Source organism: Tamandua tetradactyla, chromosome 12 (genome assembly GCF_023851605.1).
Source record: "Tamandua tetradactyla isolate mTamTet1 chromosome 12, mTamTet1.pri, whole genome shotgun sequence".
Classification (NCBI taxonomy): domain Eukaryota; kingdom Metazoa; phylum Chordata; class Mammalia; order Pilosa; family Myrmecophagidae; genus Tamandua; species Tamandua tetradactyla.
Window position 1 is genome coordinate 9,446,174 of NC_135338.1, and position 12,398 is coordinate 9,458,571.

At 40.0% G+C, this 12,398-nt stretch overlaps 1 protein-coding gene across 2 annotated transcripts in view; it reads right to left on the reverse strand.

Moving 5' to 3' along the window:
* Positions 1 to 628: 628 nt before the first annotated feature.
* PELI2 (pellino E3 ubiquitin protein ligase family member 2) overlaps positions 629 to 12,398 on the reverse strand; it is a 187,437-nt gene continuing 175,667 nt past the window's right edge. For both annotated transcript variants that reach the window (XM_077122548.1, XM_077122549.1), the window contains one exon: positions 629 to 8,115. In XM_077122548.1, coding sequence (XP_076978663.1) covers positions 7,549 to 8,115 — 567 coding nt within the window. In that variant the 3' untranslated portion in view covers positions 629 to 7,548. The remainder of the gene's footprint in view (positions 8,116 to 12,398) is intronic.

A 12,398-nucleotide genomic window follows, 5' to 3' on the forward strand; every position in this document is an offset into this window, starting at 1 on the left:
GCAGAACTTCTTCAAAAAATATGCAGACACCAAACTCTGAAATTAAAAAAAAAAAGCTTTTCCCAAGTTTTATTATAAATACATTGCTAGATGGTAGCAACCCCAAGCTTGTGATATGTGCTCTGATGTCATCCATTTTGCTGACCCACAGCTAGTTTCCATCGTGCTTATGACAATTTGGAAAACTCAGCAAGCTCCAGGACTGATATACAAATCTCATCTTCCACATTACCCTCCTTCCAACTAGCTTGAGAATCTGTTGTTGTTGTTGTTGTTTTTTCTTGTGAATAGAAATGGCTACAGGCAGGAACTTAGAAACAAATGGCAAGGGATAGGGAATGCAAGTTTCGAAAAGAGCCAACGAGGTTGAAGGGTAAGGTCCATTCGTGTGGAATCATAGGGCAGGAAGGTAACTTGACTGGCTGGGTCAACTAAACCCATCCTAATGTGGGGCCATGTATTTCAAGTTCCCAGGAAACCACGTCGGTTCTGTCAAAACTAATGAGCACAATGGAGATTTCAGTAGCTTGCACAGCAGAGGTGTACAATTAATACAGTCATTTAATTAAATAAGGATTTCCCAAAGGATGGCATATGGGTCACCAGCACAGCCATCTGCGCTGACTGTCCAAAGTACAAATTCCTGGAGAGAACTGGAGAACTAGAACATTAGCCTTGTGGTTGATGCTAAGGCATCTGCAGTTTAAGCAAAACCTCAAGGCACTCTGATGTAAAGTCAGACTTGGATGTGGAGTTAGGCAAGAAAGAATCCATTAGCCTTCTTTTAACTAAGAGGAATAACCTTATTTTTTTTTCCTACTAGAACTTGTTTATAGATAAAAGAATCCATTTGGGCATTTCAATATATGTACCACAGTCGGTAACGGGTGTTCAGGCTGGCACCATAGTTTGGAATTATTTGTTTGGGCATACAGTTCTGGCAGCCTTAAAACATATCCTGACTGCAGTCTCATTTTGCCAACCTCATGTGCATCTTGTGCTCTTGGAGAGAGAACTTCCTTCTGCAGATGTTCACTAAGAAACCTGCTGCAGACAAACCACTCCTCACTTTTCACTCTGTTCTCCAAAGCCACACAGAACATATATAGGAGTTTTTTAAGTTAAATAACTGTAAGACCAGAATGAAATTGACATCACAACCAAAAATTGTTTTTTAACTCTAGAAAGATAAAGCCCCACATATTAACGGTGCTTATTTCCAGGTTGGTGGGAATATGACTGGCTTTCATTTAATTCTTTATACTTCCCAGATTAAAAGCTTTTCCTTTTGCAATGACTCTACACTGTTTCTTATTTTGATTATAAAAGAATTTCCATGTACAAAAGGACTTTTTAAAGAAAGTGGATTTTGAGACCTTTCAGAAAAGTATTCATTGCTTTCATCCTAATAGCAAAAAAGGCAGTAGAGCCTAAAGAATTTTAAGTTCTCCTCTAATCTTTCTGACAGGTTTATGTGTATGTTCTCTTTATCTACTGGCACGATAGGATGGAATGAGCTCGGCTATATTGTAAGATCTCGGAAAATATCACCAGGCAGACAAAAACTGAAGAATCTTGAATCTTTTCATCTGAAGGACTAAGAAAAGATTTTGGTATTGTACTTAAATTCTAAGATGCAAACTTCTCACATTCTAACATTTCTGAAAAAATTTTATTGAGCTATAATCACATACCATAAAACCTCATACCTTTTTTTAGTATAATCTCAGAGGTGAACAACATCACCTCTACCTAATTTTAGAATATTTTTGTTGACTCCCAAAAGAAACCTCAAAGTAGCTCTTGTAAATAATGCTGTTTTGAACATTCATGTATAAGTTTTTGTGTAAACATGCATTCAGTACTCTTGGGTAAATATAGCTGGGAGTGGAATTGATGGGTCACATGATAACTGTACATTTAACCTTTAGAAGAGCTGCCAAAACTATCCCAAAGCAGCTGCACCATTTTACAATCCTACCAACAAGGTATGAGGGTTCCAATTTTTTCTCATCCTTGGCAATATTTATCAGTCTTTTTTATTTTGGGCATCTTAGTGGGTATAAAGTGGTTATCTCTTGTGGTTTTTATATTTCCCTGATGGCTAATGATGTTGAGCATCTTTTCACGCGCTTATTGGCAATTTACCTATGTTCTTTCAAGAAATGTCTATTCATACTTTTGACCATTTAAAACTGGGTTGTCTTTTTATTGTTGCATTCTAAGAGTTCTTTATTTTACTCTGGATACAAGTAGGTCCCTTACATAAATATGATTTCCAGATATTTTACTCCATTTTGCAGGCTCTCTTTTCACTTTCTTGACTGTGTCCTTTGACACGCAAACATTTTTTAATTTTGATGCAGCCCATGTTATCTTTTTCCTCTTTTGGTGCTGCATTTAAGAAACCATTGCCCCTAATCCAATGACACCTCCTCAACAAGTCATAACGGGTTACTTCAATGCTTTCTTTTAAGAGCCTAATAGGTTTAGTGCTTACATTTTTATCTAAGATCCATTTTAAGATAATTTTTGGATATGATATGAGGCAGGCACCCAATATCATTCTTTTGCAGGTGGATATTCAATTGCCCCAGCTCCATTGGTTGAAGAGATGATTAGTTCCCCATTCAATTGTCTCAGCACCATGGCTGAATGTGATGTCTTACAATTTTAACTGGATGTAGTTTTTCTATAATAGCACATCCTGCAATTCATGGCATTTAAGACTCAATAAAGTATGTAATACTTAACTCCTGAAATAAAGCCTAAATAAATGTGCATTTTCTTTTTTTTGGAAATGAAAAATCTATTTCTTTCAACAATACTAAGATTCCTGGAATATCAATTTGATGAGGAAAAAACTGTCATAACTGTATGATGCATTCTCTTTTGATAACTAATTTAGTTTCTTAAGGCTTGAAGGCTTATCACGTACAATTTTTAGGTGGTTTGTAGTGAAGACTGTCACAAAAGTAGCAATATGACAATAATGATCAAGAGGAAAATCCATTAATTTTACAAGTCAGGTTACAATTCTCCTAGAAGTTAGATTTATTTAACAGTGATTTATTTAACACAAGAAGTGGTAATATAAGCACCAACAGAATTTCTCTAATAAAAAAATTAAGGGAATTTTCAGAATTTCAATATAAATAAGCATTTTACAGAACAGCTCAAGTGCTTGGAATTAACTTAGAAATTTGAGAAAAGCAAAAATCAGACCACAGAGTCTGAAGACAACAACTCACAAATATATTGAGATCTGTTTAATAGTTTTTGAAGATTTTCCCTGTAAAATGGCTTGTATTTCCACAGGTCCATCGTGAAAAGAAATAAACTTTTCAATTTGACATGAAATATAAAAGAACAGTTTTACAAATATATCCACAAAATTCAACTGCTCGTAACACTATACATGGTAAATATCACCACCTCCCCTTAACTTCTAGGCTATTTAATACAGAGAAGCAATCTATCATCTCAATTACAAAGAAAGAACTTCCCTTTCATTGAGTCTATTTCTGCTTGTTTAGAAATGTGCTAAGTAGAACTGGAAAAATAATCTGCTCTTCTCTACCTTCCACTAGCTATTCTTCATGACAGCTAAAATTCATTTGAGAGGATATACGTTTTACTAAAAAAGAAAATACTGAAGCGCCTTTTGTTTTTCGGCTTCAATGATGCTTGCATTATTTTAAAAAGATCCTGAAGTTGTCTCGCTGGCTTTTGACTGGGCTTTACGGAAACCCTGATAAGAGACCTGCGCTCAATTTCCAGCCACATGAATCAGGAACTTCATGCCCTCAGAGGCTACAGCATGGGGATATGAGATCGACAGCAAAAGCTGGATTTGGCTTAAAATCAAGGTTCTGTGGTTTGTCAGCCAGAAATTCCACTGTGATGAGGCAAGACTGAATGGAGATACCTCCCCAGCATCCATAATTGTGTGCTCATACACTCTTTCATGCAAATCCCCAAAAAACAGAACGGCTTTAAAAAGAAAAGATGAGCAAGTTCGTAAAACTGCAGGTAACAATTCTGTAACCTATGTTATACTTCAATTAAGAAGTAGAAAACGTGCTCTTTAAACTCTAAAAGGTGCCCAAGTAACAAGAATGAGTTCCCAGCTAACAGGGGTTTGTGTTTTTCTATGTAAGCAAAAATAAAGGCATTGAAGCTTCATGAAGAAAAAAGTTCTCAACTTTCCTAATACAGTATATGTAATAACTTAAAATAACGTCCCTACTGATAATGGAAAATAAAATCTACTATCATTACATCTATGCCAGTTCCTGGCATCTTTCTACATCCAGATTCATTAGTCTCCTTAGTGGAGCCCATAAGTTTTCCAATGGCTTTCTCCTTTCTTTAAACCCTACCCCTGAAATTCAATAACCAGTTATATCACGTGGCTTCCCTGAGGCACAAAGGTACCAAACTCTATAATTAACTATCGAGGAATGATAAATATGCTCTCTATTTATATTAAAAAGACTTTAATTCTTTTGGGCCACAGCTGGGGGTGGGGGGGAACCCAGAAAGCTTAATACTTAACTCTACAGTGTGAACTGTAGCCCTTTTTGCAAAAAGCTGAACCAAATAAGGAAATGTTAAGAGTTGCAGCATGCATGACCCAGCAGCACCGATTATTAATAAAAAATTCCAGACTAGAAAAATACTCAGAGTTTTACCCCATCCTCTGATTTTTTTTTTTTTTTTTTTATAATGCACTGACAAGAAAAACTGAAAGAAAAAAAAAGATATCATCTGTGGAAAGAAAGCACTGTGGCCTTACTTTTGGAAAACTGTTCACCTTGGTCAGGCTGAGGCCAGGATAGTTGGTTGGCAATTTCCTACATATGCACATTGCCAAGTGGGACTCCCCCTTTAATGCGATGGCAAGCCAGATACAAACAAAAGTCAGCTGTGAGAAGTTGCTTTTTCTGAATCGTATTGCTCTACTTTGGTGAGCAAGACTTCTTTATTCTTAAAGAATAGGTTACTCTCAGTTCTGAAAAATAATCTCATCAGGTAAAATTATAAGGGTTCTTATTAGAAGTGGCCAAGTCAAGCATGGTTTTCTTTCTTTTTTTTTTTGGCATGGGCAGGCTCCGGGAATCGTACCGTGTCATGTCTCCGGCATGGCAGGTGAGCATTCTGCCACCGCACCACCGCTGTACTGCTCACATGGTTTTCTTTTTGCAGACCTCCTGTGGTTCCTTAGATGGGGCGAAAGGGGACCTCACTTTGGAAGCCAAAGGAAATGACAAGGAGCCGACAGAGGGCTCTTGATTATACCTCTTCCATGAGCTTAGAACCCACTACCGAAATTTCAACTCATGCTTAGCTATCTCAGTTTAGCAAGAGTCAGAAACTTTTCACGTTGGAAGATAACTTTATTTTGGGGCATATGTTGCCTGAAGAACTACTAGAGTTATATTTAGTCCTTGGAAAATCATGCAATCAGGGCATAACTTTTTGGAAAAAAAATTTTTTGATAGGTAAAATCCAGCCTTTCTCGAGGCAAGACCATAACTTACATACCATAGAAGTATGGTATCAAAGATGCTCATAGCATCTCTAGCCATAAAAGGCTAGAGAACTTGTGCCTTCTGTATAGTTTTGTGAAATCCAAAGAATCACAGGATAATAAAACATACTCTACCAGTGTAAGCTAGTCATTGGAGACTCTTGATAAATCAAAAGGCATTAGAAGTATTATTCTAGGCCATGCTGTTTTCTCTTTTCCATTTTCTATCCATGGGTAGAGTAAGATTTACAGAATAGAGTGAGTTACCACTACGAGGATTGTTGGATTTTTCATGCTATTTAAAAATTACTAGAAAACTCCAAATAAACCTAACAAAAAACACCATTTCCTATGAATTCCATTAAAAAATAAAGCTATTTTAAAACTGAGAGGCTGGACTTTTAAAATATTAAGTCAAGTTAGGCAGCAGCAATCAAGAGTAACGTATCTTATCACTTTAAGGAAAATGGGTTAGAATGCCTCAAACAATTTACTGGCAGAATATGAAAAGACCAATTCAAGTATGAGTATAGTATATTAGAATCATAAATTATAGACCTTTATGAGTTTAAAAAAACGTAGCACAAATCTGCAATGGTCTATTTAGGAGGATGCATGGAGTCTTAAATAAATACACGGTTCCACGTGACAGGGATCAATTTCATCTCGGGCAGCTTCCGGCAGTCTCATTTCCTAAAGATCTTCAAATTCTGGGATTCCCAAGCATGGAGAATGAGCATCCAAGAATTACTATTCAAAATGAAATGAAACTAACAGAGAGGGATGGTGGAGCTCATGTGAAATTCTGATTTAATTATTCCTCAGTAAACACTCATTTGCTCTCTCAAAATCAGGAATTTCAAATGATCCCTACAGATGTACCACTTGGTGTTGTGGTTATCCAAATGATCACATTTAAATTTAGTTGGATTTGCAAATATTTTCAAAACTTATAGGGCTCCTTAAGCGACAAGGGAACATGACAGATGGCAGAAAGTGAGTGAACAAAACCGATTCTATCATTGTGACACATTGCTTTTAGGCTCACAGAATCTTGGCTTTCTTAAGGAAAAAATAAACCCTGAATACCTTTATGAAACCCCAACAAGTGGTTTTAATAAGTAATAGCTTATTTGCAATCCTCTTAAACTTAAACAATTCAGTATGCAAATAAATGTGATATTATAGTACCTAGGTCATGTCTACTGCTGCAGTGATTGCCCTTACTTAATGAATTTTTAAGGGTTGCTACATTTTCATCAACTGAACTGTTCTGGGCATGCAAGATGGTCTCAGGGACAAACCATACTCATGAGAAGTAACAAAAGGCAGGCTAAAAAGTCATGGAAAATTCTTTTGAAATGCTGAGGTTTTTGATGATGTGGGTATAAAGTAATTAAATTCCACCAAAGTTTTTTTTTTTTTTAAATTGCAATATAGGAATAATCCCTCCTAATTAATATGAGAAAAATAAACCAGAAAAAAAGCCCCAGATTTCAAAACAACCACCTGTGCATAAGGCCTCCTGTCAATCAATAACAATTTTTAGTGCCACCCCTTTGGTATCGGGCCAGATTCTAGTCATTATCAAGTACTCCTGGACACTGCGTCTTTCAGTTAACACCTAAACCACGTGGCACTGAAGCCTGCACATTAAGAGCCAATGACTTTCGAAAAAGTTTCTTCTACATTTGTAAAACGATTTAAAGGCTTGTCCATGTTTCTTAAAGGAAAAACTTGGTTGAAAAAAAATAATGGCATTTAAAATCCAATTATTACCGATACCGTGGTTTAATCAGGCAAACTTCAATGACTATGTCGCTGTCTTGAGCATGCAACACACCACTGGTATCTGTTAAACTCCTGGCAGGTTTCATCAGTGTCCCTCTTTTTTTCCCCCCAGCCCTAATTACCACCCCCCCCTTAATAAACATTATAAAAAGGTAAAATCTAGAATTAGTGGCAAAAGCTTCACAGTAACTTGTTAACAAAGTCATAGATGGCTGTTAAGGGCATCAGTCGATGGGACCTTGGAAAATCAGTTTGACGCAGTTTTGCTCCCCAACCAGCTGCGCCGCACAGAAGGGGCAGGCGGCGTGAAACGCGTGCGTTCCATGAGGCAACGGAATCTGAGACCAGTATTTCGCAGACTTCTCGGAGCACACGTGTCCGCACGGGGTAAAGGCATGGGTGGGCGGTCCTGCGTCCACGTAAAACCCGGCCTCACAGCCGAGCCACAGAGGGACGTAGGGCCCCACAGTCCTGCACATGGGGCACTCCCTCTCGTTGGCCTCCGTGTCGCTGCGGTGGCCCCAGTTGTGGTACCCGTGCACGTGGCCGCAGCTCAGGTATGCCCAGGGCTGCTTCTCCTCCACCACCTCTTTCCGGTTGATGCTGGGGAAGGCCAAGGTGTTGAGCCCCACAGGACACTGCGGCCGGGCGGCATTGATCTCCTGCCGCAGAGCTTCTATGTGCTTCTGAGTCGGTGTGTGAAAGAGACCATCCGCGGTTCTCCACAGAAGGGTGGCCCCGCACAGGTCGATGAGGGAGCCGTCCTGCAGCACGTTGGTCTCACTCTCCACCTACAGCAAAGGGTTGGACAGACACGCCTTTTAAAAGCAGTTTGGCAGATCACGCCAACATCCTTCCCTCTCAAAATCAACAAAGAGTAGTAACTTTGAAGAAAACACAGGCTGCACTTCAGTGATAGTGGGGTGGCAGTCTACTCCCCCAGTGACAGGACCACCCTCGCTGAGTATCCAGTTTCCCCATTTGAGAACTGGATATAATACATCCAGGGCGTATGCTCAAAGCCCTAAGCACAGCATAACTAGCTTTATGGGTTGAGTTAATGTCATGATTATTTCAACAAACTTTACAAATCTCAGATTTTTGTTTTTCCGCCTTAACTAAACAACACAATTATTCACTGGTCTCATACGGGACAGGAGAGGTCCCAACAGGACACCCAGTGAAGACTCAGACTCATTTCAACCAAGGCCAATCCGGAGACCTCTGCAAAGGTCCTGCAATAATTACCACCATGATCTAAAGGACTCCTGGTGATCTTAGCTTCCGATGCTCCTTGAATCTTTTATCCTGCATTCCTAAGGTCTGAAGCAGACATTCACTATTAAGCTGCACTTTAAAATGCCTGCCTGGTGCTGGCACTAAGTGCCTACACGTCTTGTTGACAGCTGGCAATGACATGGTCGGGAGGGGTCCCATCACGGCCTCCATGTGCCCACAGGCCCTAATCCCTGGGTACAAAGACCAATAAAACCTCTTTCCCATCCTAAAAAGACCTGCTCTTTAGCAGTGTGGGGCAGACAAGCCTAGAGCTAGGAGCTAAAGTCAACAGAGAGCTGAAAGGGCTGGTGAGGCCATAATAGCACATGGACTGCGGAGCCTGTCAGCCTAGGCTTGACTTCCGGCTCCTGAAGCTCTCTGTGCCTCGATGACCTCTTCTTAACATAGAGATCAGGTTGTTTCAAGGATGAAATACATTAATCCAAAAAAAGTGCTTAGAACAATGACAAATGGTAAGCACTATGTAAATATTTGCTATTTTAACTTAGATGATGACAGAAGGTCAGAAATGGTTTTTAAAAGGGTTTTTCCCTGAACAGAGATTTGAAAAAGATGTTGTCCAGAGTCAGTGGGTGGGCTGGAAGGAAGATACTCCAGAAAGAAGCATGACAAGGACAAATGGTATCTGCACTGAGGGGTAATGAGTTCAATAGATTGCTGAGCAAGACTGGAACTCAGGGTGCCGGTTGGGGCAGGACGGGACACTGAGGCTGGAGAGGGAGGTTGGCCTTGTGTACATGGGATATAGGTTTAGGCAACTATAAAAATATAATTTTGCCTTTCACAAAGGTCATTTCCAGAATTGTAGAGGATGGATTGGAGAGATACAGGTCTAGAGGTGAGGAAACAATTGAGGTTCTCTATCCAGGCCAATGAGGGTAGGTTACCCTGAACAAAGAGAGTCTCAATGGCAATAGGGATTAGATGTTCAGGGGGAAGAATCAACAGGCCTCAGCTCCTGATCTGAGGGAAAAAGATGTTCACGTATACGGCTTTCTCGTCTAGACAGAATGGGACTTTCCACAGACAGAGAATATAGGAGAAAGGCAGTATGGGGAAAAAAGAGCAAATTCGATTTTGGCGTAGACTATCTGTTGCAGTAACGCAGAGAAAGCACATGTGTTTGTGGTGTGGGAGACAGTTGTGGCTGGAGAAACATACCTGGGATTTATCAGTATCTAGGTAAAGGCATGGAAGGAGATGAGACTACCTAGGAAGGGCCCAGTGGAGGGGAGAGAGTACTGAGGACAGAACTAGGGGGCACACCCCATAAATAAGGCACAAAAAAGTACAGTGTAAAGGTTAGGGAGACGTAAGGGACGAATGAAACATCATGTCCCTCTCTGGCTCCTCAATGCCCCCAGGATCAAGCCCAAACCTCTTAACAAGCTTCAAAGGCCATTCACGACGTGGCTACTCTGGACTTCTCCAGCTGCAGCTCTTGTCTCCCTCACCTGGAGCTCAGAGCCCCACACTGAGCCGGAAGGGGGCTCAGTCTGTGAGTGCAGTGACTTGGCCTGCTGCACTCCTGTCCTAGAACACCCCACCACATTTTAACCTCCTATGAGCGATGTTATAAATGTCATCATTCATTATCACGAACTAGGTAAATGAGCAGGACTCGATTCGCAGTCTATTCATCCATGGGATGGTAAGTTTATGGGTCATCCTGGCTAGGCTATAGTACCCAGTTACTGAATCGAACACTAACCCAGGTGTACCTGTGATGCTATTCTGCAGATGTGGTCGACATATACAACCAGTTGATTTTAAGCAAAGGAGATCATTTTCGATAATGTGCACGGGCCTTACCCAATCAATTGAAAGGTCTTAAAAGCAAACACTGATGTTTTCCTGAAGAAGAAATTCTCCCTCAAGACTGCACCATTAACCCCCATCTGAGTTGGCCTACTGTCTGTTGGCCTACTGCACGAATTTTGAACTTACCAGCCTCTGTAATTGCGTGAGCCAGTTCTGCGAAATAAAACTGTTAATACAGACATACATACATAATACATGTACACACAGATAAAGATCTTGTTAGTTCCTACTTCTTTGGAGAATGCCAACCAATAACTATTTACTAAAGGAGGGTTAAGGCCCCACATTTAACTACCTTAAGTGCAAAGTACCAAGTTTCCATCATTTGTCGTAATGATGAGAAACATGGTTTTTTATTGTTAAGAACACGTTAGTATGTTGATTTATATTAAATGCAGAGTATATTAATATAAAATATTAACACTAGTTCCACTCAATGAGGACAGGGGACATCTAACACTGTTACAACAAATACTCTGGACTTTTAGCGGATCACTTTACTCCTCATATTTTTTGTGTGAGACTGCAAATGAGAGTACTGCCAGAGTCCATCCCCCAAATCTAATCTCCAGATAGTCATAATTTATACCAAATGCTACCAGCAACATGTACCCAAGGGTCATAAATTGAAACAGAAGCTCAAAGAATCAGTAGGCTTTTATCTCAGACAGAGACAAAATGCTCTCCAGCGGTTAACGACTGGGGATTGGAAGGAGGATGTATCTGCTCGGTATCTCCCAGAAGCCCAAGAGGCGACTGGCTGAAACCTTTATTACCAGTCAGTTCAATCTTACACTGTCAAATGCACAGCACCACTTCACTTAGATCTAAGTGTAACTTCCAGGGATTAGTTTAAGAGTTGGTCTATATTTAATATAACCCATGAATGCAAGCCGTTTTCGGAGCTGTTTCTTTCTTTTAGGTAGCACTGTAAAATTCTCTGGCACATCTCTCTCTCAGCCAACACGACAAGCAAACGCACTGCCCTCCCCCTCTCTACGTGGGACATGACTCCCAGGGGTGTGGACCTTCCTGGCAACGTGGGACAGAAATCCTAGAATGTTCTAGGACTCAGGTTGAGAAAACCTTCTTGACCAAAAGGGGGGAGAGAGAAATGAGACAAAATAAAGTGTCAAGGGTTGAGAGATTCCAGAGTCGAGAGGTTGTCCTGGAGGCTATTCTTATGCATTAAACAGATATCCCATTTTAGTTCAGGTATAACAGAGAGGCTGGAGGGAACTGCCTGAAAATATACAGTTGTGTTCCAGTAGCCGTGTTTCTTGAAGATGATTGTATAATGATATAGCTTTCGCATGCGACTGTGTGACTGTGAAAACCTTGTGTCTGATGTTCCTTTCATCTACCTTATCAACAGATGAGTAAAACATATGGAATAAAAATAAATAATAGGGGGAACAAATGTTAAAATAAATTTAGTAGATTCAAGTGCTGGTGATCGGTGGGGGGGAGCGGCAGGGGGTATAGTATGTACAATTTTTTTTCTTTTTTTTGTTATTTCTTTTTCTGGATTGATGCAAATGTTCTGAGAGGTGATCGTGGTGATGAACATACAACTATGTGATGATATTGTGAGTTACTGATTATATACCAAGAATGGAACGGTCATATGGTAAGAATGTTCGTGTTTGTATGTTGTTCTTTTTTTTTTTCTTTTTCACATGGGCAGGCACTGGGAATTGAACCCGGGTCCTCTGGCATGGCAGACAAGCATTCTTGCCTGCTGAGCCACTGTGGCCCGCCCTGTATGTTATGTTTAAAAAAAATTAAAAAATTAAAAAACAAAACAAAACAAACTGTATTCACTGACTAAGGAATGCATTTTGGTTTGTTGCCTAATTTTTATTTGTGAATTATATAATTTTCAATACAAAAAAAATTCTCTGGCACACAGAGCTACTGACTGGGGTCTCTACATGATAACCAGAGTGGGCAC